General features: G+C 42.1%; 1 protein-coding gene across 2 annotated transcripts in view; it reads left to right on the top strand.

The window, feature by feature from the left end:
• The window catches only part of NTPCR (nucleoside-triphosphatase, cancer-related), a 28,176-nt gene extending 6,060 nt beyond the window's left edge, over nucleotides 1–22,116 (top strand). The window contains exons 4-5 of one of the 2 annotated variants that reach the window (XM_016941086.3): nucleotides 13,319–13,528; nucleotides 21,485–22,116. In XM_016941086.3, coding sequence (XP_016796575.1) covers nucleotides 13,319–13,528; nucleotides 21,485–21,553 — 279 coding nt within the window. In that variant the 3' untranslated portion in view covers nucleotides 21,554–22,116. The remainder of the gene's footprint in view (nucleotides 1–13,318; nucleotides 13,529–21,484) is intronic. The other variant, XM_024352601.3, reaches the window with a different exon arrangement.
• Nucleotides 22,117–23,462: the final 1,346 nt, after the last annotated feature.

Here is a 23,462-nt window from a genome sequence, read left to right as displayed (position 1 = left end):
AAAGATTGAGTCTTAATAAGGATAAACAACATAATTTGCTATCACTCTGAGCTACAGATAAATTCCTATAAATTCAGTACATATAAATATTTTATTTTGGAAAGGCTCTTGATGCCCAGGTACCAACATTCCCAAAGATAAGTCTTTCCTCTGTCTTCTCACAGTCATGTCTTAACCTGGTTTCACAGCACAACAAACATTTAGGGAGAGAAAATGTCATTATATGAACATAATAGCCAGTTGTTATTGAATGCCTACCAAGTACTGTAAGCAGTTAACGTATTATATTATTATATTACCTTTTTTAAAAAAGAAAAAAACTTTATTGACATCTTACGGCTTCTTTCTTTCTACTTTGAATGCCTTTTATTTCATTCGCTTGCCTAATTACCTTGGCTAGAACCTCCAGTCCAACATTGAATAAAAGTGGTGAGAGTAGACATCCTTATCTTATTCCTAATCTTAGAAAGAAAGTATTTAGTCTTTCACCATTATGTATGATGTTAACTGTGTCTTATTTGTATAGAGTTTACTCAGGCGTATCTTGTTGAGGTTTTCTGCATCTTTATTCACAAAAGATATGGTCTGTAGCTTTCTTTCCTTGGGATATTGTTGTTTAGTTTTGGTATCAGGTTAATACTGGTCTAATAGAGTTAGGAAGTGTTTCCTTCTTTTCTAATTTTTGGAAGAGTTTGTGAATGATTCGTATTAATTTTTCTTTGAATGATTGATAGAATTCACTAGAGAAGCCATGTGGGCTAGGTTTTTCTTGGTGAGAAGCTTTTAAATTACCAATTAAATCTCTTCTTATAGGTCTGTTGATTTTGTATTTTTTGTTGAATCAGTTGTGGTAATTTGTACCTTTTAGTAATTTGTCCATTTCATCTGAAGTATCTAAGTTATTGGCATATAGTTGTTCATAGATTCACCCATAATGCTTTTTATTTTGTAAGATTGGTGGTATTGTCACTTCTTTCTTTATTTTAGTTATTTAAATCTTCTCTTTTTTCCTTGGTCAGTCTAAAAGTTTGTCAATTTAGATGATCTTTTCAAAGAACCAGCTTTTGTTTTATTGATTATGTAGTTTTATGTATCTATTTATCAGATATTTATCAAGTACTGCATATACAGTCATGAACAAAACAGACATGTTTCTACTCTTTCAAAACTGTTAGTCTAGTGGGAAAGGTAGACACTAAGTAAATTTATACTTGTCATTGTCATTAATGCTGTGAAAGAAAAGAACAGGGTGCTATGAAAGGGAGGGACAGGAAGAACTGACTTTAGACCAAGGGACCAGGAAAGACTTCTGGGAAGATGACATTTAAACAGAAAGGAACAGGTGAGAGGGCATTGGGGAGAGAGAGTTAGTATTGGGGTATTTGTATGTGTCAGGGTGGGGAGGTCTGGGGAGAATATTCTAAATGGCAGGAACAGATACATTCAGACCTCAGAGCCCCGGAGCAGGAGCAGGTGAAGAAGGTAAGTTTGGTGAGGTGGGGGGCCATGAGATGCAGGGCACTGTGGACCATGTTAAGGAATGTGAGTGTCATTTAATCTATTACAGACTTACTACTTTGATTTGTGAAAATTAAATGATACAGACCTGTCTCAAAAACCAACTATAAACTATCCAGAGGTTTCCATGGCACCAAGAATAAAGTCCAAAGTCCTTCCAGTGGCCTAGAAGGCCCTGTAGCCCTGTGATATCTGGCCTTACTAACCTCTGACCTCATCTTGCCATTCTTCAGCCACACTGGTTCAATCAGACTTCCCACATATGCCAGGCTGAGGCCCTTGGCACTTGCCATTTTTTTTGGTGAGCACGCTGTCTTCATAGATCTTTGCCTCTCTGCTCCTTGACATTCAGAGCTCAGCTGAAGTATGTAGTGGTGGTTGCCCAAAGGCTGCTGAAGATTTTAGCTATAGCCTCTGAGGATATCCTCTAATCTCAGAGTGCTGGTGGTATCTTATGGTCTGTTTCAGCAGGGGGTTGTGCTTCTTGGAACCCACCAAGTTCTCCTTTTCTTCCTACGCCGTGTTTCCTCCTCCCACCTCCTTCTTCCCCAATTCCTTCCTCTTGGAACTTACCCTCAGTTCCTGTGCTGGGGACTCTCGTGGCCACTGTGTTGTGCGGGAGCAGAGAACATGGTACTTTTCTTTTTAGCTGTTTTCCCGTCACATGCATTCCTCTCTACTTAAATGTTCAAAAGTCAAGTGAAATACTTCAAATGAAATTCCAAGTGAAGATTCTGGTTTTAGGAACTGACTGGGTCAATACAAAGAATTTTTTACTTACCCTGCTCAGACAGAGTAGACCAAATCCTGGGAGGAGAGTTTGCACAGGTGTTTAGTGTCTAGATGCAAGATTATATAAGAGATCATATGCTGACCAGATCAGAGCATAAATCTGTTTTTTAATTAAAAAATAAAGAAATACAGACTTCTCCCAACATTTTGTATTCTGATTGCCAAATGCAGACATGTACATTCCATGTAGAAAAAGTTCCTGGCAGGGGATTTGATATGGTTTGGCTCTGTGTCCCCACCCAAATCTCATCTCGAATTGTAATCCCCATGTGTGGAGGGAGGGACCTGAAGGGAGGTGATTGGATCATGGGGGTGGTTTCCCCCATGCTGTTCTCCCAATAGTGAGGGAGTTCTCATGAGATCCAATGGTTTCAAAAGTGGCAGTTTCCCCTGCACTCTCTCTCTCCCGCCGCCACGTGAAGAATATCCTTGCTTCCCTTCTGCCTTCCACCATGATTGTAAGTTTCCTGAGGCCTCCCCAACAATGCGGAACTGTGAGTCAATTACACCTCTTTTGTTTATAAATTATCCAGTCTCAGGTAGTTATAGCAGTGTGAAAATGGACTAATATAGGATTCTCACCCAGTCAGGGTCATGGATTTCTTTTCTGGAGCAGAAATTTTTCTCCCATCATACATATTTTATGGGAATGAAGAAAGGAGAAGGAACTAGTGTTTTGTCTTTATACTAAAGAAAAAAATGAAAAGAATATTAATTAAAATAATTAGGCAACAAAACTGGGGAGTATAAACACACCATTTTTGATACTGGCAATGAAAACAACCAAGTAAACTGGAAGTGTTAGAAACCCTTTATAAAGGGACACAGTATTAGTTCATAGTGCTGGGATCTATGAAAACACAAATTCCGATAATGAGAAATATCCATTGTGTGTAAGAAATTTCAATATGTATGAGTGAAAGATAGTTTGAGGGTTGTATGTATGTGTGTGTGTGTGTTTTAATACTACAAAAAAATAAGAAAAAAGTACTTCTCTAATTAGGCCAAGCAGGGCTATGCCTATTTGCAGGTGGGGAAGTAAGGATGTGGCTGGGACTGGTTGCAGCGGCTCATGTCTGTAACCCCAGCTCTTTGGGAGTCTGAGGTGAGTGGATAACTTCAGGCCAGGAGTTTGAGACCAGGCTGGCCAATATGGTGAAACCCAGTATCTACTAAAAACAAAAACAAAAATCAGCTGGGTATGGTGGCACACGCCCGTGTCCCAGGTACTCAGGAGGCTGAAGCAGGAGAATCACTTGAACCCAGGAAGCAGAGGTGGCAGTGAGCTAAGATGGTGCCATTGCATTCCAGCCTGGGTGACAGAGCAAGACTCCATCTCAAAAAAAAAAAAAAAAAAAAAAAAAGTGGCCGGGAGCTGAAGAGCAGCTCCAGGAGAGGCTCAGGAGGCCCAGGCACAACCCAGGTTCACCTTGCAAAACTGCTCTGGTTATGTTTCTTGTTTCTTTTTCTTTTCCTTTTTTTTTTTTTTTTTTTTGAGACAGAGTCTTGCTCTGTCAGCTAGGAGGCTAGAGTGCAGTGGCGCCATCTCAGCTCACTGCAACTTCCACCTCCAGGGTTCAAGCGATTCTTGTGCCTCAGCCTCCCGAGTAGCTGGGATTACAGGTGCCTGCCACCGCACCTGGCTAATTTTTGTATTTTTAGTAGAGACGGGGTTTCACCATCATGGTCAGGCTGGTCTCGAACTCCTGACCTCGTGATCCACCCACCTTGGCCTCCCAAAGTGCTGGGATTACAGGCGTGAACCACTGTGCCTAGCCTGGTTACGTTTCTTTAGGCAGGAATGGAGCCTGAGCATCGTGGTCGCTCGTGAGAAATAAAGAAAAATAGAGTGTGTGTGGTAAGTGTTCTAGACTCAGGAAGGTTTTTGGAAAGCCTCTAGTAGGGTTGACTGTTAATTTTTTTCATTCCATGAGTTAACTCTTTCCTTATTTGTCAACATTTGTTATTTTCCTGAGTATTCAAGTTCTAGATATTCATGGTTAAAAAAATTATAAAAAATGTAAAATAAAAATAAAAAACACAATGTGAATAACTCATAGTCTTATCACTAAGTTAGCCAATGTTAGCTTATTTTGTTTCTGCCCCTTTTGTATACCTGGTTTATTTATTCAGTCATTCAAGATCAGGGAAAATGTTATGTATAGTTTCATAGGCTTGGTGTGTTTCCCTTAATATGATTGAGGGACATGGGAATGGTCTCACAACATGCTAATCTTCAAAGCTGGGAGATTTTAGTGGTTTCATCCTATTTCATGGTATGAGTTTTCATCTTTGATTTAACTATTACTCCCTCAGTGTTGGGCATTCAGGTTCCGTATCACCATTGTAAGTAACCTTGCAACAAAGCACCCTTTATACATGAATCTTTTTCTCTAGCCATGATTGTTTCCCTGGGGAGGGTCTAAAAGGTGAAGTCTGAGATGGTGGGGTGTGAACCTTCAAGGTCTTGATGGTGCTGCGTTGACTTTGTGTCCCACTGCCAGGGTGTGAGTGTGCTTTTCTTGCTGCACTGTGCCAGCCCTGAGCGCTCTACTTATTTTCAACACACTGCTTTGTTTTGATTTGCATTTTTCAGTTACTAATGGGGTTAAATGTTTTTCAGTTGTTCATTAAGTTTTCCTTAATTTTAGTTGTTCATCCATTGCTCTTCCCATTTATTTTCTTTGGGCTTAAATAGATGTTTTATAAAGCAGATAGCCTTTTTATATTATTGATTCTGTTTTTCTCAGTTTAGCACTTCACTTTGGTGATTATTTTCCCTTCAACGTAGAGAAAAGTCTGTCCCTATTCCAAATTTATATAAAATTTTACCTATATATTTCTTTTTCTGCATGCTTTTTTTAAACATTTATGTTTTCAATTATTTTGGATTATGTTGAGTGTAATATGCTATGAGATTCTCAGCTGATTTTCTTCCAGATATTTAGCCAGTTTACTAAAACTGTTAAATAACCCATTTCTAATTAGTTTTTTATGCTTAATTAATTATATTAAAACTATGTGTGCTTGTATGTATAGTGTTTCAGAGTTATCTGTTCTCTTCCATTGATCTGTTTGATCCTTGCATCAGTACCATAGTATTTTAATTACCATGGTAATCGTTTTTATTTTTCTTCTTCAAAAAATGGCCTTGTTCAGAAACTGTAGAAATGGTGGCACTTGTAATAGTAAACTATTATTGAGTGCGAACTACGTGCCAGGCATGAACTCACTTAATCCTCAGAACACTATCACTCTATTCCTATTTTACAGATGAGGAAACTGAGGCATAGAATGGAAAGTTACTTGCCCAGGGACACACTGATTGTGTAAGTGGTAGAGCTGGAGTGAACTATAGAATCAAGACTTTACTATCCATTTAAAAAAATGTCTTATATGGAGTGATTGGGACTATAGTTATTTTGACATAAAGGGTGTCTTAATTTTTCAGATAATCTTAATTCTCCACAGCCCAAAACATGTTTCTCTTTCTCCATTTATTTCTTTAAAATTTTTATTGGTGAAGTTATTCATAGGGCTCTCCTATTTTCTGGTGCTACTGGAATTAGGATTGTTTTTTCTGTTTTCTAATGATCAAGGCTGATAAGATAATGCTGGCCTTTTTCATAATGGCCTTTTTGATAGCTACCCTGAATGCTTTATTAAAATTTGATGCAATGTAAGATGTAACATTTTATTGATTTTCAACATATCTCCTACTCACACAAAATGGAGACAATAGATTATAATGTTTTAAAGAACAAAGGACATCTACTCAAAGCCCTGTTTTCCAGGTGAACAGTGTCATTTTTTACAAAGATCTGTGAAAGGAAGAGTAAGCTAAAATCAGAACACCCAGGGAAAACCAACATAGTTTGAACCTTGTATTTTCCTGTTTTGATTAAAGTAAGTCTTTAAAGTATATTTGTTTTTGAGAGCAGGATCTACTTTTGGTTCTGAAATAGGCTCTGCTTTGGAAAATCTTAGAAACTTCCTTTGAAGGTGAGAGGACTCCTGTCTAGGGAAAAGTCTTTTGTTTTTGTTTTTTTAGACTCAACCTGGAAGTGTTCCTTAGGTCACTCTCAGGCCAGTTGGCTTTAGAAAGAATGTAGAAAAACCAAGTTCTAGTCAGGATCCATTCTTGAAAGATTGACAAGCTCCTCAGCATTGCTAGAATTTCCGTCATTGCTGTTAGCAAATGTGGCATTTGATTCTTTGTTCTCTCTCAGCTTCTGTTTCTCTACCTCATGTATTACAAGTACGTAATGCAGGATCAGCCAGGGAAATTAAAAGCTATCTGGCGCAAACAGAAAATCAGTTTTTAAACTGTCAGTAAGGACATTCCTGCAGTGAATCAGCATAAGAAAATGAGGTGAAAATTCAGCATGAGGTTGACTCTGCAGTTCATTTTGCAAGATTTGTCATGGCAAATCTTCATAATTTCTATTGAGCAGAGACTGAGACTTTATTATTTCTGATTGTTGGTGAGATTCTGTGGATTTAGATGCTAAGCAGGCTTTTGCCCTGGGTTATGACACCTTCATGTCTTTCTTCTTGCAGTCCACTCTCAAGAAACACAGAAAAGTTGCATGCTCCTTAAGTCACATGTCCCTTAAGCTGGACTGGGGTTGAGTTTGTATAAACTGTTGCCGTTTTTCTTTTTCCCTCTCACTTTGTCCCATTTCCAGCATTTCCTTCTGTCTCGCCTCCCGTGTGTATCAGTCTAAAACCACACTCCATTAGGAGGAAGTTCATACGGGGTGAGTTGGTTGTTTTCTTGAATCTGGTACTGAGAAAGTACATACGTGTGTGTTTTCTTTTTTTGACAATTTTTTTAACTTCATTTGGATAAAATTTTACTCTTAGAGAAAGTTATAAGCGTAAGAATAGTGCAAGAACACCTGTATACTCTCATTATCCAGAGTCACCTATGTTTATCATTTGCCTTGTTTGCTTATTCTCTGTGTGTGTGTGTGTGTGTTTGTGTGTGTGTATAAATATATAAGCTGGAAGGGGGTGACTATTTGAGAATACGTTGCAATCATCAAGGTACTTTACTCCTAAATGTTCAGTATATTTTTCCTAAAAATAAGGATATGCTTTTACATAATCAATACAGTTATCAACCTCTGTAAATCTTACATTGAAAAAATACTTTAATCTATCGTTAGTGTTCTAGTTTCATCAGTTGACAATATTCTTTGTAACATTTCTTTTCCTCCAGATGTTACACTTAGTTGTCACATCTCCATAGCGTCCGTTAATTTGGAACATTTCCACAGTCATTCTTTGTCTTCCAGGACATTGACATTTGTAAAGAATATAGTTCCAATTTAAAAGAACATTCCTCTTTTGGAGTTTTTCTGATGTTTCCTCATGACCAAATTCAGCTGGAATACTCCATAAGTCATAAGTGATGATGCATCCTTCTCGAGTATCTCTTCTGGAGGTGTGTGATGTTTAGTGATATTAATTTTGATTATCTGATCAAGGAATTGTCCTATTTCTCCACTGTATAGTTACTATTTTTTTCTTTGACACTAATGAGCAGTGAGTGGGGAGATAGTGTGAGTCCATGCGCATCCTCCTCATCAGATTTCCCCTAGCCAATTCTAATTTTATCTAAACTTTATTAGATCATCTTAAGATAAAAATAATTTTCTCTTGAGGCCTTAATTGGCAAGCAGATTTAACTACTCCCTTTTGAAATTGTTTCTCTAGCAAGGTGAGCAGTAATTAACAAACATAAAATTACTATACATTGAAGCTGAACTAAAAAAAATGCCATAATGGTTAAGCTTTTTTCCACTCTAAGCTGTACTTCTCTCTATTTGTATCCGGTTACCTCCCCATTAGAAAAGCCATCACCATTTTATTATAGGAAAAACAATCAGTTCTTTCTCCTCAGGCAGTTTCTAATGAAAATGGTGTCAGGTATCAGAGATACTAAACATTTACCAAAAGCTTAAATATTGATGAAAATTTTTACTAAGCAAGTGAAATTTTTTTTAATTTGGTTTTTGTAAACACTGGCAGGAAGGTGGACATATCAGGATACCTGGTCATAACTCTTCCACCGTCTGCTCGGGGTGTGCTCCTGGTAGAGGAGAGAAGTCCTTTTACTTTATCATATCTGCCTACTGCAGTGGGCCATTCACTATCCATACTTGATGAAATGATTTTGGTGATATTATTCTCAGACCCAAAATATGAGTTATTTTCGAGTAATTTAGAGCAATATGATTACTCCAAATAAATTGAGGTTTTGTGCCTATGCCTCCGTAGATCCCTAAACACCAGAGTGCTGTTCGTTCTTATTGGAGAGGAAAGCAGTTTCTTCATGGTTAGGTCAGTTTCCTAGATGCTATTCTTTATTTCAGAATCAAAGTGTGGAGGCGTATTGCACACAGGGTGTGGAAGAGAGCTTTGAAGTCAGGTGATCTCTGGTTTGACTCCAGCACTGTCACTGTGCTCTCAGTGAGTTTTGAGTAAATCCCTTAATGCCTAATTTCCTTTCCTCATCTGTGAAACAGATGCTGTTACCTGCTATGTGAAGTTGCTGGGAGGACCGAATGTAATGCTTGTAAAGTGCCTTGGCCCCTGGCTCCTAGGAGGTGCTCAGCAGAGCAATAGCAGTGATTATTTTCTTGAGAAGTTAATTGAGGTGGTGGATGGCAGTACCTTGAGAGGAGCCTCCCATCACAATTTGGTTTGTGTTTGCCAGGGAGCTGGGGTCCGGAGTGGGATAGTAATCTGTCATGGAGTCCCAGGAGCCCAAATGTGCCGGCCAGTCCCAAGTGCTCAGAGCATGAGGAGGACAAGGAGTACTGGGCTCTCCGTCTCACTGGACTGACTGTCAGCCAGGAGGTGTTGTTTCAGTCCCAAGATAGCTTGGAAAACCCCATGGCTACCATTCAAGCGCTCTTCAGTCAGGTGACCATGTGGGTGAGCCCCTGTGAGTCCCGAGAGGCCATTTAGGACATCCAGGAAGAGCCTCAGAGCTAGTCTGTCTGTGTGCCGGGGTGAGGATCTCTGGCATGTCCGGGGGAGCAGCTTCTGCCCAGAGTATTCTTGACTGGGGAAGGGCCGGGTTACCAGGCGCCGTCGGGCAGTCTAGACACCTTGTCCTGGCTATGCCCTGGAGACTCACAGTCCATATGCCACCAGACAGCAAAGGGATTATGAGACTTGAAGGCTTGGAATAAACACACATAAAATATGACCGGAGCCCTGCATTTTTAGCTAATAACTTCAGTGGGTGAGGAATTGTGGGCTGGCTCAGAGATGGCTGCTGTTACCACCATTTGCCTTTCTGCTTCCCTAGAACTTGCTGTTGTTTGGGGAAGGGCTGCAGTTTTGCTGCCTAACTTCTGATAGACACTCCTTATTCACTTTCATGACTTTCAATACTTGCTGTCTCAGATGGGTAAGCTCAGGAGCTAGTCTGTGTGTCTGATATTAAAATAAAACAATCCAAACAGTCCTCCTAAAATTAACATTAATACCACTAGAAATATTTATTATGCAAATAATTCAGAAGAAGGCAAAGACCACTTGGATTAGCTTGCTCTCAGTTTGATATTTTGGTTAAATGAAATTATTTTATATTTATATGTTCTTTGTATTTTTAAAAGTACATATAAAAATAAAGGACCCAAAAAAATCACACTATTTTCAGGTCTCTGATATAACTGGTACGAAGATATTTGTTGTTCTAATCTTTCTGGAAAGCAAACTAGGTGAGTGTAACCAAAGTTATAAAATTATTCGTAGCTTCTCTTATCCCTGGCTGGTCAATTTTAGGACTCTATCTAAGGAAATATCTTCTCTCCCGGAACAGGGAAACTAAAAGTGCGCTTCATGGCTGAACATTTATAATCAGCTGAAGTGGAAGCCTGTGAGGGGTGTGGCCAGGAAGGCTAGTGTGTTACATAGGACTGAGGTGGCACTAGGAAGCAATGCTGCCTGGGTTGTCCTCTGAGGAGAGGCTGTGAGGGGAGGAAAGGGTGCTCCCCAGTTGGTGTGTACACCCCAGATGGTGTGTACATCGTGATTCTGACCACGTGGCTGAGAGCCACCTACAGTTTTTACACACTCCTTACTCCAGCAGCTGTAGGTGGAGTTTCTCTGGGAGCTCATTAGGACTCTCCCCACACCGGGCGTGGGGGAGGGGTTCCTGACCATCTTCAAACCTGGGCCTCTATTGTTCTGTGTCTCTATCAATTTAGAACAATGTAAAGGGGGTGAATGTTTGTTTACTTACTTATTTCTTTGTTTCCCTCTAAAGTTGCTTGAATTTATATAGAAATAAAACCATGTTACACGTTATAGTGGTTCTTTTTTTAAGACCTTGAGTGTATGATCTTGTACTATTCAGAAAAGCAAGCTGAGTGTCTACATGCTTCAGAGTGGCTCAGCAGCTGACATCTTTCTCTCAACAGAATATGAATAACTTGCATTTTTAATTAAAAATCACAGATTTATTTTTGAGATTCCTGAAGTTCTTGGATTATAAAATTCCCCAATTCTGGACAGATTGAGGATTTTATGTAAGCTAAGGTTTTAAAATGAGGATTTCCAATTGGTAGAAAGTAATGTATACATGTGTGTCCAAATTCTTTTGTGCTGAAACTTAAATAAATGTCGATGAGCTTTCACTGGTGAATGTTCTAGAGGATTGCAGGAAGGCTGGTTGTTGAAGAGCCACACACTTTCTACCTGTACGTGTGTATTTACACATGGCCACATGCATTTTACTACCCTCATGTATGTAGTCAAATAAATACATGTGCATGTGTACACACATTCTTTCATATCACTTCTTGTCTGATTTGGCACCTTCCAAAACTGTCATTTTGAGGTGCCAGAATAAGTTTTATTTTGGCTTTTAGATGACAGCCTCCAGAGGAATGGCATCCACAATTACTCTTCGTCTCTGGGGGCAGCAAAATGTCCACAGCACTTGGGAACAGTCGGGTCAGTTGGAGTGGCATGTCCCCAGGAAGACAGAAACCTTCTTGTACAGTTGACTGTTTTTATTATCATAGACAGGTGGTTGATAGCTGTTTTATTTCTCCCAAATATGGCTTTCGTTTTGGAGGAAAAACTTGGAATAAGTAGTGACTTACTTCATAGATGCTCTGCCCTTCTCCCCGACCCCACCAGTGGAGGGTGACATTGCTCCTTCAGCTCCCCACTTCTCAGCTCTGGGACATCGGTGAGTTCCCCAGGAAGGATGCGGATGAGGACAACCATGTACCTGCCCTAAGTGGGGAGACCAGGCGTGTGTACAGATAAACTTAATAGAGAGGCAAAAATGAAGCGTGTCAGAAACACAGAAGTGTGGAGATTGTTCAGACCTCTCTTGGGTGATTACAGTGGACTCCTTATTGATCTTTTAGCTAATAAAATGAATGGAAAAATATTTCATAAGTGTACAATATGCAGTAGGAAAATAGAGTACTGTTTACTTAAAAGTCTGAAAAACACTGCTGTACTGCTTCCGTGCAATCACAACTGGGGTTTAGACACCCACTATCTTATCTTGTCTATTCCAAAATCTAACATTTGTTTCTGACTCCACAGCCAGCAGTCTTTCTAGCATAACTTGTGATCCTCCCTGGATTAGACTCTTTCGGCTGTGGGAGAAGATTCCCACCTCTGTGTGTGCCTTCGAAGGCCTTTAGGATCTGGGCCTGCAGCCCCGTCTGTCACTGGCTGTCCCTGGTTGCCACTGATCCCTACCACCAGCCACACTGTACCATACGCTGCTTTGGCTTTTGGAATTTGAACAAAATCTAGCTTAACTCAGACATGCCCTCTAGGACTATATTGCTGTCATCATTTAAGGAATCAGAACTGTAGTGAAGAATACTTTGTAAATCAGCTTTACATACAGTTTTCAAAATAATCATGTATACAAACATATATAAGGTGTATTTGTCATTCATCATTCATTGAAGTGTTTATTACATGTTCTGTTGTGTCCCTCCCAGGGAAGAATCAACCAAAGTCCTGTCAGCCTTCCCCAGGAAGGCTTTCTATAGAGGACATGTGTGTTATATGTTGCTATGGAACAAGTTATCTCAAAATTTAGCAGCTTAAAACAACAAACACATTATTGTACACAGTATCTGAGGATCAGGAATCCAGGTACAGCTTAGCTGGGGTTCTGAGGTTGCAGTCAAGCTGTTGGCTGGGGCTGTGGTCATCTGAGGCTTGCCTGGGAGGGCCCTGCCTCTAAGCTTGCTCATGTGGTTGCTGGCAGGTTCATTTCCTCTTGGCTGTTGGCATGAGGCCTCAGTGCCTCACCACGTGGACCTCACCGTCAGCTGCCTGAGTATCCTCACAGCATAGCACTTCTCTTCCCCCAGAGTGAGTGATTCGAGAGAGGGGATCCAAGACAGAGATCAAGCTTTATATTTATGTACAACCAGAAAATAAGTGGCACCCAAATACCTCAGGCTTAAAAAAAGTGAGACAGCAAGCGTGGGAGCCTTTGTTGATAATAATGGCCTCTTTTTTCCATTTTGAGCCATATGAGATTCCCTACGTGCTGGGGGGGAGATACCTGCTCTAGGCAGATGTTTGTGTATTTCATGATCTGGTCCATAAGCGTTGTTGGAAAAAAGTGAAAATTAAAAGGAAACAAGTCTTGGCTAAAGGGGGAAAAAAAAGTAAGTACAATTGCATCCTTTAGATCTCAGATTCTCTTTCTCATGACTTTATTCCAATTTATGTCCGTTACTTCCTTGAACATCCCACTGGTGACAGGCATAGCTGCCAGCTTCCAAGAGTCCTAATGATTCCCAGCTCCTGGGACTCACCCTTGTGCAGTCCCCTCCCACACAGTACCAGCGGTGGTCTGTGGGATGCTGTCACTTTTTGAAATCCAATAAAAAGGTTTCTGTCTTTTTTACCTCATTGGTGAGTGATTGGGGAGTGGGACCCATGGGCCCTTTGATTAATGTGACTCTGATGTCCCAGTGAAAGTCTTTGTCATTCTCAGGCCGACTGCAGCAGTGGCCCAGGGCAAAGAGTGTGCGTCATCGATGAGATTGGGAAGATGGAGCTCTTCAGTCAGCTTTTCATTCAAGCTGTTCGTCAGACGCTGTCTACCCCAGGGACTATAATCCTTGGCACAATCCCAGTTCCTAAAGGAAAGCCACTGGCTCTTGTAGAAGAAATCAGAAACAGAAAGGATGTGAAGGTGTTTAATGTGAGTACAGCCAGTCCTCCATAATCAGTGGAAATGGAGCAGATGATCTAAAATAGCAGATGGCTCTAAAATATATCTTTGGTTTTGAGTTAACATTTTTTCCCTTCCATGCTGAAATGTAGGTGAGTCTAATTTTCTAGAAATGTATAGAACTTAAATTATACCTCTACTTGATGAAAAAACAAACTCGCTTATCGGGGGGCCTCCTGACGGTCCCAGTTGTTCTGGCTGCTTTTTTCTTCCGTCTCCTCACCAGACACTAGGACCTCTCTGGCATCAGAATTGCCTGAGCTAAGGTGCTTGTTCTAAGCTTATCTCTTCTCAGATTGAAAGGCGCCAGGTTGGGATACAGAGGCAAATATTTTTTGTTTTGTTTTAAAGATTTCCCTTTTAAAGCTGACCTACTTGTGCTTGTGGGGAGAAGAGGCTGTGGATGTGTTGGGAGACACAGCTTCCAGGTGCTGAAGAGCAGCACCGTCCAGTTGAACTTCCCAGTAGTGAGGGAAATGTGCTGTCTGCATTGCTCAGAACAGTAGCGACTAGCCACATCTGGCTATTTATGTTTAATAAATTTAATCATATTTAAATTGAATTATTTAATCACATAAATAATCAAATTTAAATTGAATTAAACATTCGGATTCTCAGTCACACTGGCCACATCTGAGGTGCTCTGTGGTCTCGTGTGGCTGCTACATTCACTAGTGCATCTGTAGGGTGTGCTACTCAATGTGAGGCTTGCAGAATGGCAGCATGGGCATCACCTGGGAGTGGGCCTTGCCCTGGTCCAAGGAGTCAAACTCTGGGGGATGGCCCCATGGTCTGTTTTGGCAAGTTCTCACGTGGTTTTTAGGTCCCCCGCACTTTGAGAAGCACTGCTGTAGACCACATGTGAGAGATGAGGGGCTAGGGCTTGTTGACCAGTGGCAGTGTCTGAGCCAGTCGTAAGGGACTCATGGCATTGCTGGCACTTTGTCTAAATTCTTGCCTTTCTTTCCCTGTTGTCCCTCTGTTTTCCTCTCAGTCAGATATTGCCTCTCCCCAACCCCTGCCCTTAGTTTCTTTGAGTCAGTGGTAGCTGTGCTCTTGGCTGAGCTCTGCTCACACACCTCACTCCCCACCCCCAGTTTAAAAGCTCCCTGGCCCTGCAAGTGCCAAGTGAACAAGTCAGGCAGGCAGGGCCACTCCTATCAGGGGGAGTGGAGAGTGAGTACCCGTGAGCACCTTCCTCATGATCATTTTAATCACTGAGTAAAATGTCACCTTGGCCCACTGGCAGTATCCACATGTTGCCACCAAAGAATCCTGGAGTGTGGTGGTAAACAGCCATTAGGGTTAGACCAGCCAGACTTGGAAAAATGTGTGCGCTTCTTTATTGATTTATTTATTCATTCATTTGGTCAATAGTGATTGAGCACCTACTGTATGCTAGGTGTCATTCTAAGTCTTGGGATACTGTGGTGAACGAGACTGACCAAGGCCCTGCTTTCATGGAGCTTACATTCTAATGGAGGAGCTGAATACCAAAAATGTGAACAGATAAGTTAAGCAATTTCAGATACTGATAAAGGCAAAAATAAAGAAACCAGGCAATGTGGTAGTTGGGGGCAGGAGTAGCAAGGGCGATCAGGGAAGGTCTCTTCAAGGAGGTGACATTTGAGAGCCCTGAAAAGTCTGTGGGGTTCTTCAGAGTTTCATGTCGTCTTCTCTTATTTTACATTTTTGGTTGTGATTATAGAGTTTCCATGGAAATCAAGGCAATGAATAGTGAAAGATCATGAAAGAAAATTAGTTTTGAGGTCAGATAGCTTCTAGGCTGGAAGACCGGGAAATTGCTAGTGTTAGACTCCAGGGATTGGCTAGTTCCACAAACTAATCTAATCTAACAGTCCTAAGGAAGGATTGAAAGGAGCTGACTGTGATGCCCAGAAACAGACTTTGTGTCTTAGGATCATACCACATTTCTTCCGCTCTCTGAGACTCAAAATTATTCTCCAGGCAAGATAATCATTGCTTCTAATGATCTGTAAATAAAACAATTAGCTTTGAGTTAATTAAGTAAGAGATAGGGGCTGACATACCCTGTTTTTTTTGTTGTTGTTGTTGCTTTGGGGTTTGTGTGGTCCTTCTGTTTCAGTTTTATTTTATTTTTTATTTAACTTATTTTTTTGAGGGGGAGGGACAGAGTCTTGCTCTGTTGCCCAGAGTAATCTGTGCTGGGATTACAGGTGTGAGCCACTGTGCCCGGCCTTTTCCAGTTTTATAAATCAAGAACCTCATTTTCTTTTTTTCTGAGACAAGGTTAGTCTCTGTGGCCCATGCTGGAGTGCAGTGGCATGCTCTTGGCTCACTGCATCCTCTGCCTCCTAGGCTGAAGCCATCCTCCACCTCAGCCTCCCAAAAAGCTGGGACTACAGGCATGTGCCACCACACCTGACTCATTTGTGCATTTTTTATAGAGATGGGGTTTCACCATGTTGCCCGGGGTTGATCTCGAATTGATGAACTGAAACAATCTGCCTGCCTCAGCCTCTCAAAGTGTTGGAATTATAGGCATGAGCCACTGTGCCTGGCCAAGAACCTCATTTTCTTTATCTGCAAACTTAGGTGTTGGATTAGATATATTTTTGGGTTCTTTCCATTGCTCACATGCAATAAAGTATCCGAATCCATTTTTGAGAGTGCCCTTCACATTCAGTACTTAGTCCATCGTTTAGGCACCTGTGAGGCATGATCTCTGCCCTCAAGAAAAACAGACCATGGGGCAATCAAAATCTAGGGGCAGGGAAGGGAGAGATCTATGTGAGCAGTGGTAGTGGGGAGAGGTGTCCAAAGGAAGGGGTTCTTGAGTTGGCTCTTGAAGGAGGAAATGAGAAAAAGAAGAGAGAACATTCCAGGTAAGAAAATGAGCTATGAAAAGGGGTCAGAGTCAGCGTCCCCTTGCTACCAGCTGAACATGCATAGTGTGAAGATGAGACTCAGCCCGTGATATGGGGGAAATGTACCACACGAATTAGTAATATTATCTAGACTTATTCTTCACAATGTTGGGTGAACAGAGTACTTTCCAATGAATATGCATAGTGTGAAGATGAGACTGAGCTCATGATATGGGGGAAATATACCACACAAATTAGTAATATTATCTTGACTTATTCTTCATAACGTTGGGTGAACAGAGTACTTTCCAAAAACACCCGAGAACTCTTCCAGTTTTAGACAAGATAGAGTAGACACACTTGTGTTTATTTTTCCTGCTAAGGATGTTATTTATAATACAAGCATAAGAAGACCTGAAAAGTGAAGAGAAAAAGACAGACTGGCTAGGAACCTAAGGACCTAAGGAACAACACAACAGACACAACTGAAAATCATTTGTCATGCCAAGAATCAGGAATACCTAAACCTGAGTGAGGAAAGGCCATCAGCAGATCTCAACAGCAAGGTGACTCAGATAGTGGAATTATAGGGCAAGGATTTGAAAACAGCTATCATAAAAATGCTTCATAAAATGACAGATACACATGAAACAAATGAAAAATAGTCTCAGCAAGAACTGGAAAGTTTCAGCAAAAACCTAGAAGATAGAAGAATCAAATGAAAATTTTAGAACTATACAATAGCCAAATAAAAAAGTCACTGAATGGGCTCATCAGCAGAATAGAGATGACAGGAGAAAGAATCAGTGAACTTGAAGGTAGAACAATAGAAATCACCTGACAAAGAGCAGACTTAAGAGAAAAAGTAATGAACAAAATGAACAGAGTTTCTGGGACCTGTGGGACTATAACAAAAGATGTGACATTCACATCAGTGTAGTACCAGGAGATGAGTGTGGGGTTGAAAAAGTGTTTGAAGAAGTAATGGCTGCATTTTTGTCATATTTGGCAAAAGACATAAACCTACATTTTCAGTGAACCCCAAGAGGATAAACTCAAATTCATGCCAAGACATACCATAGTCAAACTTATGAAAATTAAAGCCTTGAAAGCAGTGAAAGGAAAGCAGCACCTTACCTATAGGGTAAAAACAATATGAGTGACAGCAGATTTCTCAGGAGAAACCATGAAGGCCAGAAGGAGGTGGTACATTTTCCAAGTGTTGAAACAACTGTCGACTCATAATTCTATAAGACATTCACAGATGAAGGAAAACTAAGAGAATTTGTCATAATAGAACTGCTCTAAAAGAATGGCCAAAGGAAGTTCTCTTATCAGAAAGGAAATGGTAAAAGGAGACCTGGAACATCAGGAAGGAAGAAAGAACAATGGGAAGAGTAAAACTCTGAGTGAGTGTAGTGGGCTTTTCTTCCTCTGTTGACTTTTGAAGAATTATGTTTGACAGTTGAGGCAAAACGATAACATTCTCTGATGTGTTAAAAAAAAATAGCTGAAAAAAGAAAAGAAAGAACAGTACCTGAGAAGGAAAATAAAATCTCACTGATACAATCTTTGGCACCTCCTATTACCTAGTAAAGCATCAGTAGAAGAAATTGGTGATGGAGTATTTTTATTCATCTATTTGGTAAATATTGAGCACGCACTGTATGTCAGGTACTGTTCTATCCACTGGAGTTTTAGCAGTGAACAATAGAGAGGGAGAACCAGACATCATTTTATCAGTAACCCAGTCCTGCCATAACTCCCTCCCTCCCACTATAATGGCATTAATCCATTCATGAGGGCTGCCCCCATGACCTAATCACCTCTTAAAGGTCCCACCTCTATTTGCATGGGGGTTAAGTTTCCAACACATGAAATGTGGGGGACACAGTCAAATCATAGCAGGTGACTTATGGGTTCTTCAATAATTTGTTTTTCAGAACTCTAAGAGGTTATTACCATTGTATCCCATTGAGTTTTATCCCATTGTATCCCAAAGAGTGTGTCATTGATTGATTTTGCTGCCTTCTAGTTAATGTCATAACATTGAAAATGTTATCAACAACTTTAGTTCTTTTTCAAGCTGGCAGCTTCATAGTATGACTAAGCCTCTTGTTTAGACCTTGGGGTGCACATGTTCTTGGCAGCAGTGAGTGGGTATTATCTGATCTTCCAGGCTGCTTGCATGCTACCTCACTGCCTTCTAACTTGTTTAATATGATCAGTGTCTGTATGCCCTGCTCAGTCTCCCCTTCCCGCTTCTTGATTGTTTAAATAAGAAGTTGAGGTGGTGATATCACAAATTTGTCTTCTCATCTGGTTGGCCTAGGTACCGCGAGAGACAGTACTTGACTCATCTGCTGGGCACAGATGCAGTACCAGATACTGGGTCCTGCTTATGTTCTGACTTTAACAACCCCAGACCTGAAAACATGGATGGAGCAGGCAGGGGAAGAAATGCCTCTTAGTATACAACTATGTGCAAGAAAGCAAAACAAAACCACATGCATTTCCTTGAAACTGTGGGAAGGGCCCCCAACATTCCTAATAAGCAAGGGATTGGATCTGGAGGTCACAGGATGAATGAGATGTGGCCTCTGACCCCATGGTGCTCACAGTCTTATCTTCACTGTGCCCAGGATAAATTCTTACCAAGGGCCCCCCTACAGCCACTGGGCAGGTGCAAGGGTTCAGGTTCACTCAGCTTCCTTTCTTTCTCTTAAGGCTCCAGTGCAGAAAAAAAGAATGGTTGGGATTACTTTCTTCTTTCTGCAGTCTTCTTTATTTCCTTTTCCTGCTCCCAGCTCCCAGTTCCCTCTTCTAATTAGCTTCTCAGGAAAGGCTTTCTGCAACCAAAATTCTGGCTGTTGAATAAAAAGTAGACTAGAATTTCACATGAGGCAAAGACTCCTGAGGTTGGCAGATGCTGTGATCCTTGTTCTTGCATTTGGGAGTGTGCCTTTCTCAACAGGGAATATCGTAAGTGAATACTGCAGAGAGTTGCACATCAACATTTTATTGCATAATTTTCAGAAATAATCTTAGGGAAATCAAAGGGATTATCAAAATATTAATATTGGAGTGTTTGCATTCTGCTCATTAATTTTCAAATTAATTTTTAATTTGTAATTGATATAATAATTGTACATATTTATGGGGTACAGTGTGATGTTTCAGTGCATATATACATTGTATAATGATCAAATCAGGGTAATTTCCATATCTGTCACTTTAAATTATCATTTTTGTGGTGATGACATTCAAAATCTTCTCTTCTAGCTATCTTGAAATATACACTACCTTGTTATTTACTCTGTAGTCACCGTACTGTGTCATAGAAGACCAGAGCAAATTCTCCAGCTGTGTGTCACAGTCCACTCTCACAGAGCCTGGCTGGAGGCAGAAGCTACTGCAATCACTGCTGAACTCAGAGTGGAAGAAAAGGGCCCCCGTGGTGCCCACCTCTGTGCTGCCTCCTTTCTACCTCAGGTGGATTCCTTGAATGCAAACAACAGGAATGGACTTTGGCTAACTTAAGTGAAAACAGCATCAAAAAGCCTTATAGGCTTTGGAGCTGTCCCATGAAGCCAAAGCAAAAGCTGACTGTCCTCATTTCAAGTGGAGCCAGAGCCACCCAGGATTGACGCAGCCAGGACCAGTAGAAATGGGATCCCAGGATTGACGCAGCCAGGACCGGTAGAAATGGGATCAGCTTCTGGCACTTGCTGCGTGAGCTCACTCCTCTTGGGGTGCAGATCTCAGTCACTCCTCTTGGGGTACAGATCTCAGAGAAGTTGCCAGGGCCTCGCTTGCCCACTTGTTGGCTGGGGGCAAGTTTCCTAGACCGTACAGTCTCCCAAAGACAACCAGAGCACTCTTCCAAGAAGGGTGAGCAGGTGCCAGGAACCAGAATTGACGAGGTCCGCTCTGCATCTCCTCTTCGGACATGTATTGGCACCTATTGTATGCCAGGCCCCCTCTTCAGATACAACCACCCTGAACCTCAGAAGGCTTCCACATGCACTCCCTGCTCTTACCGGGAACCTTGGCTCAGCCCCTCTTCCATGGTTCACCTGTCGAAATTACATCCAGGCTTAAGCACCCCTGGAAGCCTTTCCTGCCCCTGACCCCACACTTGCCCCTGTTCCTGCCTGCCCCCCAGACTCCTTCACTGTCCTTGTTCATGCCTGTCCTGTCCTGGTCTGCGAGCTCCATGAGGTCAGGGTCCTTACCTGTGGTGCTTCTCTATCCGCATCTCTGTGCCTGGCTCCTGTTTGCCCTTCCACCCCATCAGCGTGTGTTGAGTGGATGGATATTATATGGGCCAAGTAGGAAGGCACCGTGATGGGAGCAGAGATGGCCCTTCCTTTACCCTAGGGCACTCGGGATGGTGTGGTAGTGAAAGAAAAATAAACAGATCATCGGGTAAAGCTCTGGTGAACTCTTTGTTGCTTTTGTTTGATTTTGTAATGGTGTAAGTGTTGGAGAACACACTGCAGTCAGGAGGCCTGAGTAACAGTCTGTACGGAGGCACCCTCACGTCTCTGGCTGTCCCACTTCTCCATCTTTCAAATGAGCACTTGATGTTTGTGGAGAGGCGAGTAGATGACTGAGCATCCCACAATTCTGGGCGCTTCACTGCTGCTCTGCTGGGTGCCCTCCTGGGCCCCGCTGGCTCCCAGGCTCTCCTCCTCGCTTCACTCCAACAGTTGAGTTCGTTCCATTCAGGACAGGTCGTGCTCAGGGGTCCTGCCTGGTCCTGTGTGCCCATCATCCGTCCCGGTGTGCCTCGTTGGACTCACTTCACAGCTCTCCCCATGGTTGGCTGAAATCTGTCTGGGCTCCAAACCCACTTTGACTTTTTCAGCTGTCACTTGGCAGAAACTGATGCTGGGACTGGGTGATACCTGTCCTGTTTCTGAGTGCTCCTGAAGAGCTGGGCCTCCTGCCTGGGTAACAAAACATACCTCACCCTCTCCCAGCCTTCCAGGCTTTTCTTTTAGAGAGCTACCTAGCACAAGATTGAAGAAGAGGAAAGGAGCTCTGAAGCCTGTTCTCTCACTTCTTCCCACAGGTCACCAAGGAAAACAGAAACCACCTTCTGCCAGATATCGTGACGTGCGTGCAGAGCAGCAGGAAGTGAAGACACATGCATTCCGTGAAGGAGTGCCCAGTTCAAGAGGAGCCTGATGGAGCCCTGCCTGTCGAGGCTGTATGCCTATGGGGTTATGGAACCTTGTGGGCTTTTCTAGAGAAAACTCAACAGCTGTTTCCCATAAAATGTTTAAAAGATCAAATTAGCCTTAATGCTGGATTGTCTGTACAAGATTAACTATCCATTGTGGCTTATCTATGCTTAAAGATTTCTTGTTTATTTCCTCTTGCAGTCATGCACATGATTTGGGTAAACTGTGAGATGAGAAATGGTTTTCAGAGTATTAGATGGAATTCACCCCCGTTGAAGTTTATAAATGTGTTCAGGGGAAGGGGGAGGAAAGAGTTCACTGCCTAATCAGTTTTGCATGTCATGAAAATTAAATTCCTCTCCAGGTGCAGCTTCAGCCTCATGCAACTTAAAGTGATAACAGTTATTTGATTTTTTAAAAAATATTATTCCAAAAGAAAACCATTTTAGGTCATCTCCCCCAACTCTGTTTGCTTACTGCTTAATAAATATAAAAATAAATCTGATGGTTACAGACAGGAGGCATTGTGTGGGAGGAATACACAACCTTTGGAAGTGTTGATAGCATCTGATATTCAGCCGACCAGATGACAAGAGCTCAGGCCCACGGGTTTGCATAAGAGCACTGCTTTGCCTTAGTTTACTCGGGAGCAATTTTGAATCTTTCTATGCCTAGTTTCCCTTCCAGAAAAGCAGGAAGTGGCTGTCATCTCAGGAGAGTGATGTCACACCACAGAAGGAAACTGTCAACCACTCCACACAACTGTGGAGAGTGCCCAGTGCCAGGGGCTGGGCTTATCAGGAATAATGGTGTAGCAATGCGGAGTTCAGCCCATAACAGGGGTACTATAAAAATGAAGTAGGAAAGTAGAAGAGACCACTGAAACCCCAGAACTGATAGAGGATAAAAACTTCCCTCCAAGTGGTAGATGGTACTGGAGTGATAAACAGTTCAGTGTTTTTAGGTCATTTTTGGTGAAGATCTATGAATTTCCAGGATTTTTTTTAAAACAAATTAGCATTGGCTACAAACCCACTGGCATAAGCAGCAGTGTGCCTTCTCTCTAACTGTGGACAAGTCGGGCATGTGGTGGGTGAGGAGCCCTGGGCTGGGCACTGGGGCACAGTGAATGGGGCGGGAGGGGCTCACATCAAAACCAAGATGGCACGCAGCCCAGGACTGGTTCCTCCATCAGTGTCTCTTTCCTCAGCGCTTTTCTTCCAAGGTAACTTTGTGAAGCTTGACCTGGACTTGCCTAGCCTTGGAGGGACCACAACAGGGAGGCCTAATAGATTATGAACTAATCCCTCAAAAGGGCTACTTGCCCAGGAGGAGGAAGTGGGCATCTCCTTCCACAGTCCCTGCCTGGCGGGGCTGTTCAGGGAGACTGAGTTCCGAGCTCAGGACGTCTGGCAGGCTGGCTGTGACTTCCAGCCACCATCATCAGGACACCGGTGCGGGCTGCATGCCTCAGTGGGCCAGGAGAGGCACGGCCTCTGAGATGGGGAGAGGCTTCCCACAAAGGCCTGGGAACCTGATCCTGGCCGTAAATCTGAAAGTACCACAGCCCTCAGGAGAACCAAGAGATAGGGAGGCAGGCTGGGGAAATGTCATCAATGTGCACCCAGGCGTGGTGGAGCTGGTCAGCCCCAGCTGGAGTGAGACCCCATCAAGATGGAGCCTTTCCTGGCACCTCCGGGAGGCCGTTTTGCGTTTCCGCCCTTCATGCATCTGAAATACCAAGGGCCATGTTCCTTCTGGTGCTTGTCCTTTTGAGCTTGGTGTTTCAGCCGTGTCTGTTTTGTAGACTTTGATTTTGTCTTAAATGAGAAAGAAAGCTGGTGAAGGTTATTTCAAAGTTAAATA

The sequence above is a fragment of the Pan troglodytes genome, chromosome 1 (assembly GCF_028858775.2).
Source record: "Pan troglodytes isolate AG18354 chromosome 1, NHGRI_mPanTro3-v2.0_pri, whole genome shotgun sequence".
Classification (NCBI taxonomy): Eukaryota; Metazoa; Chordata; class Mammalia; order Primates; family Hominidae; genus Pan; species Pan troglodytes.
The sequence above is the reverse complement of the archived record's forward strand: the minus strand, read 5'-3'. Positions and strand labels throughout refer to the sequence as shown.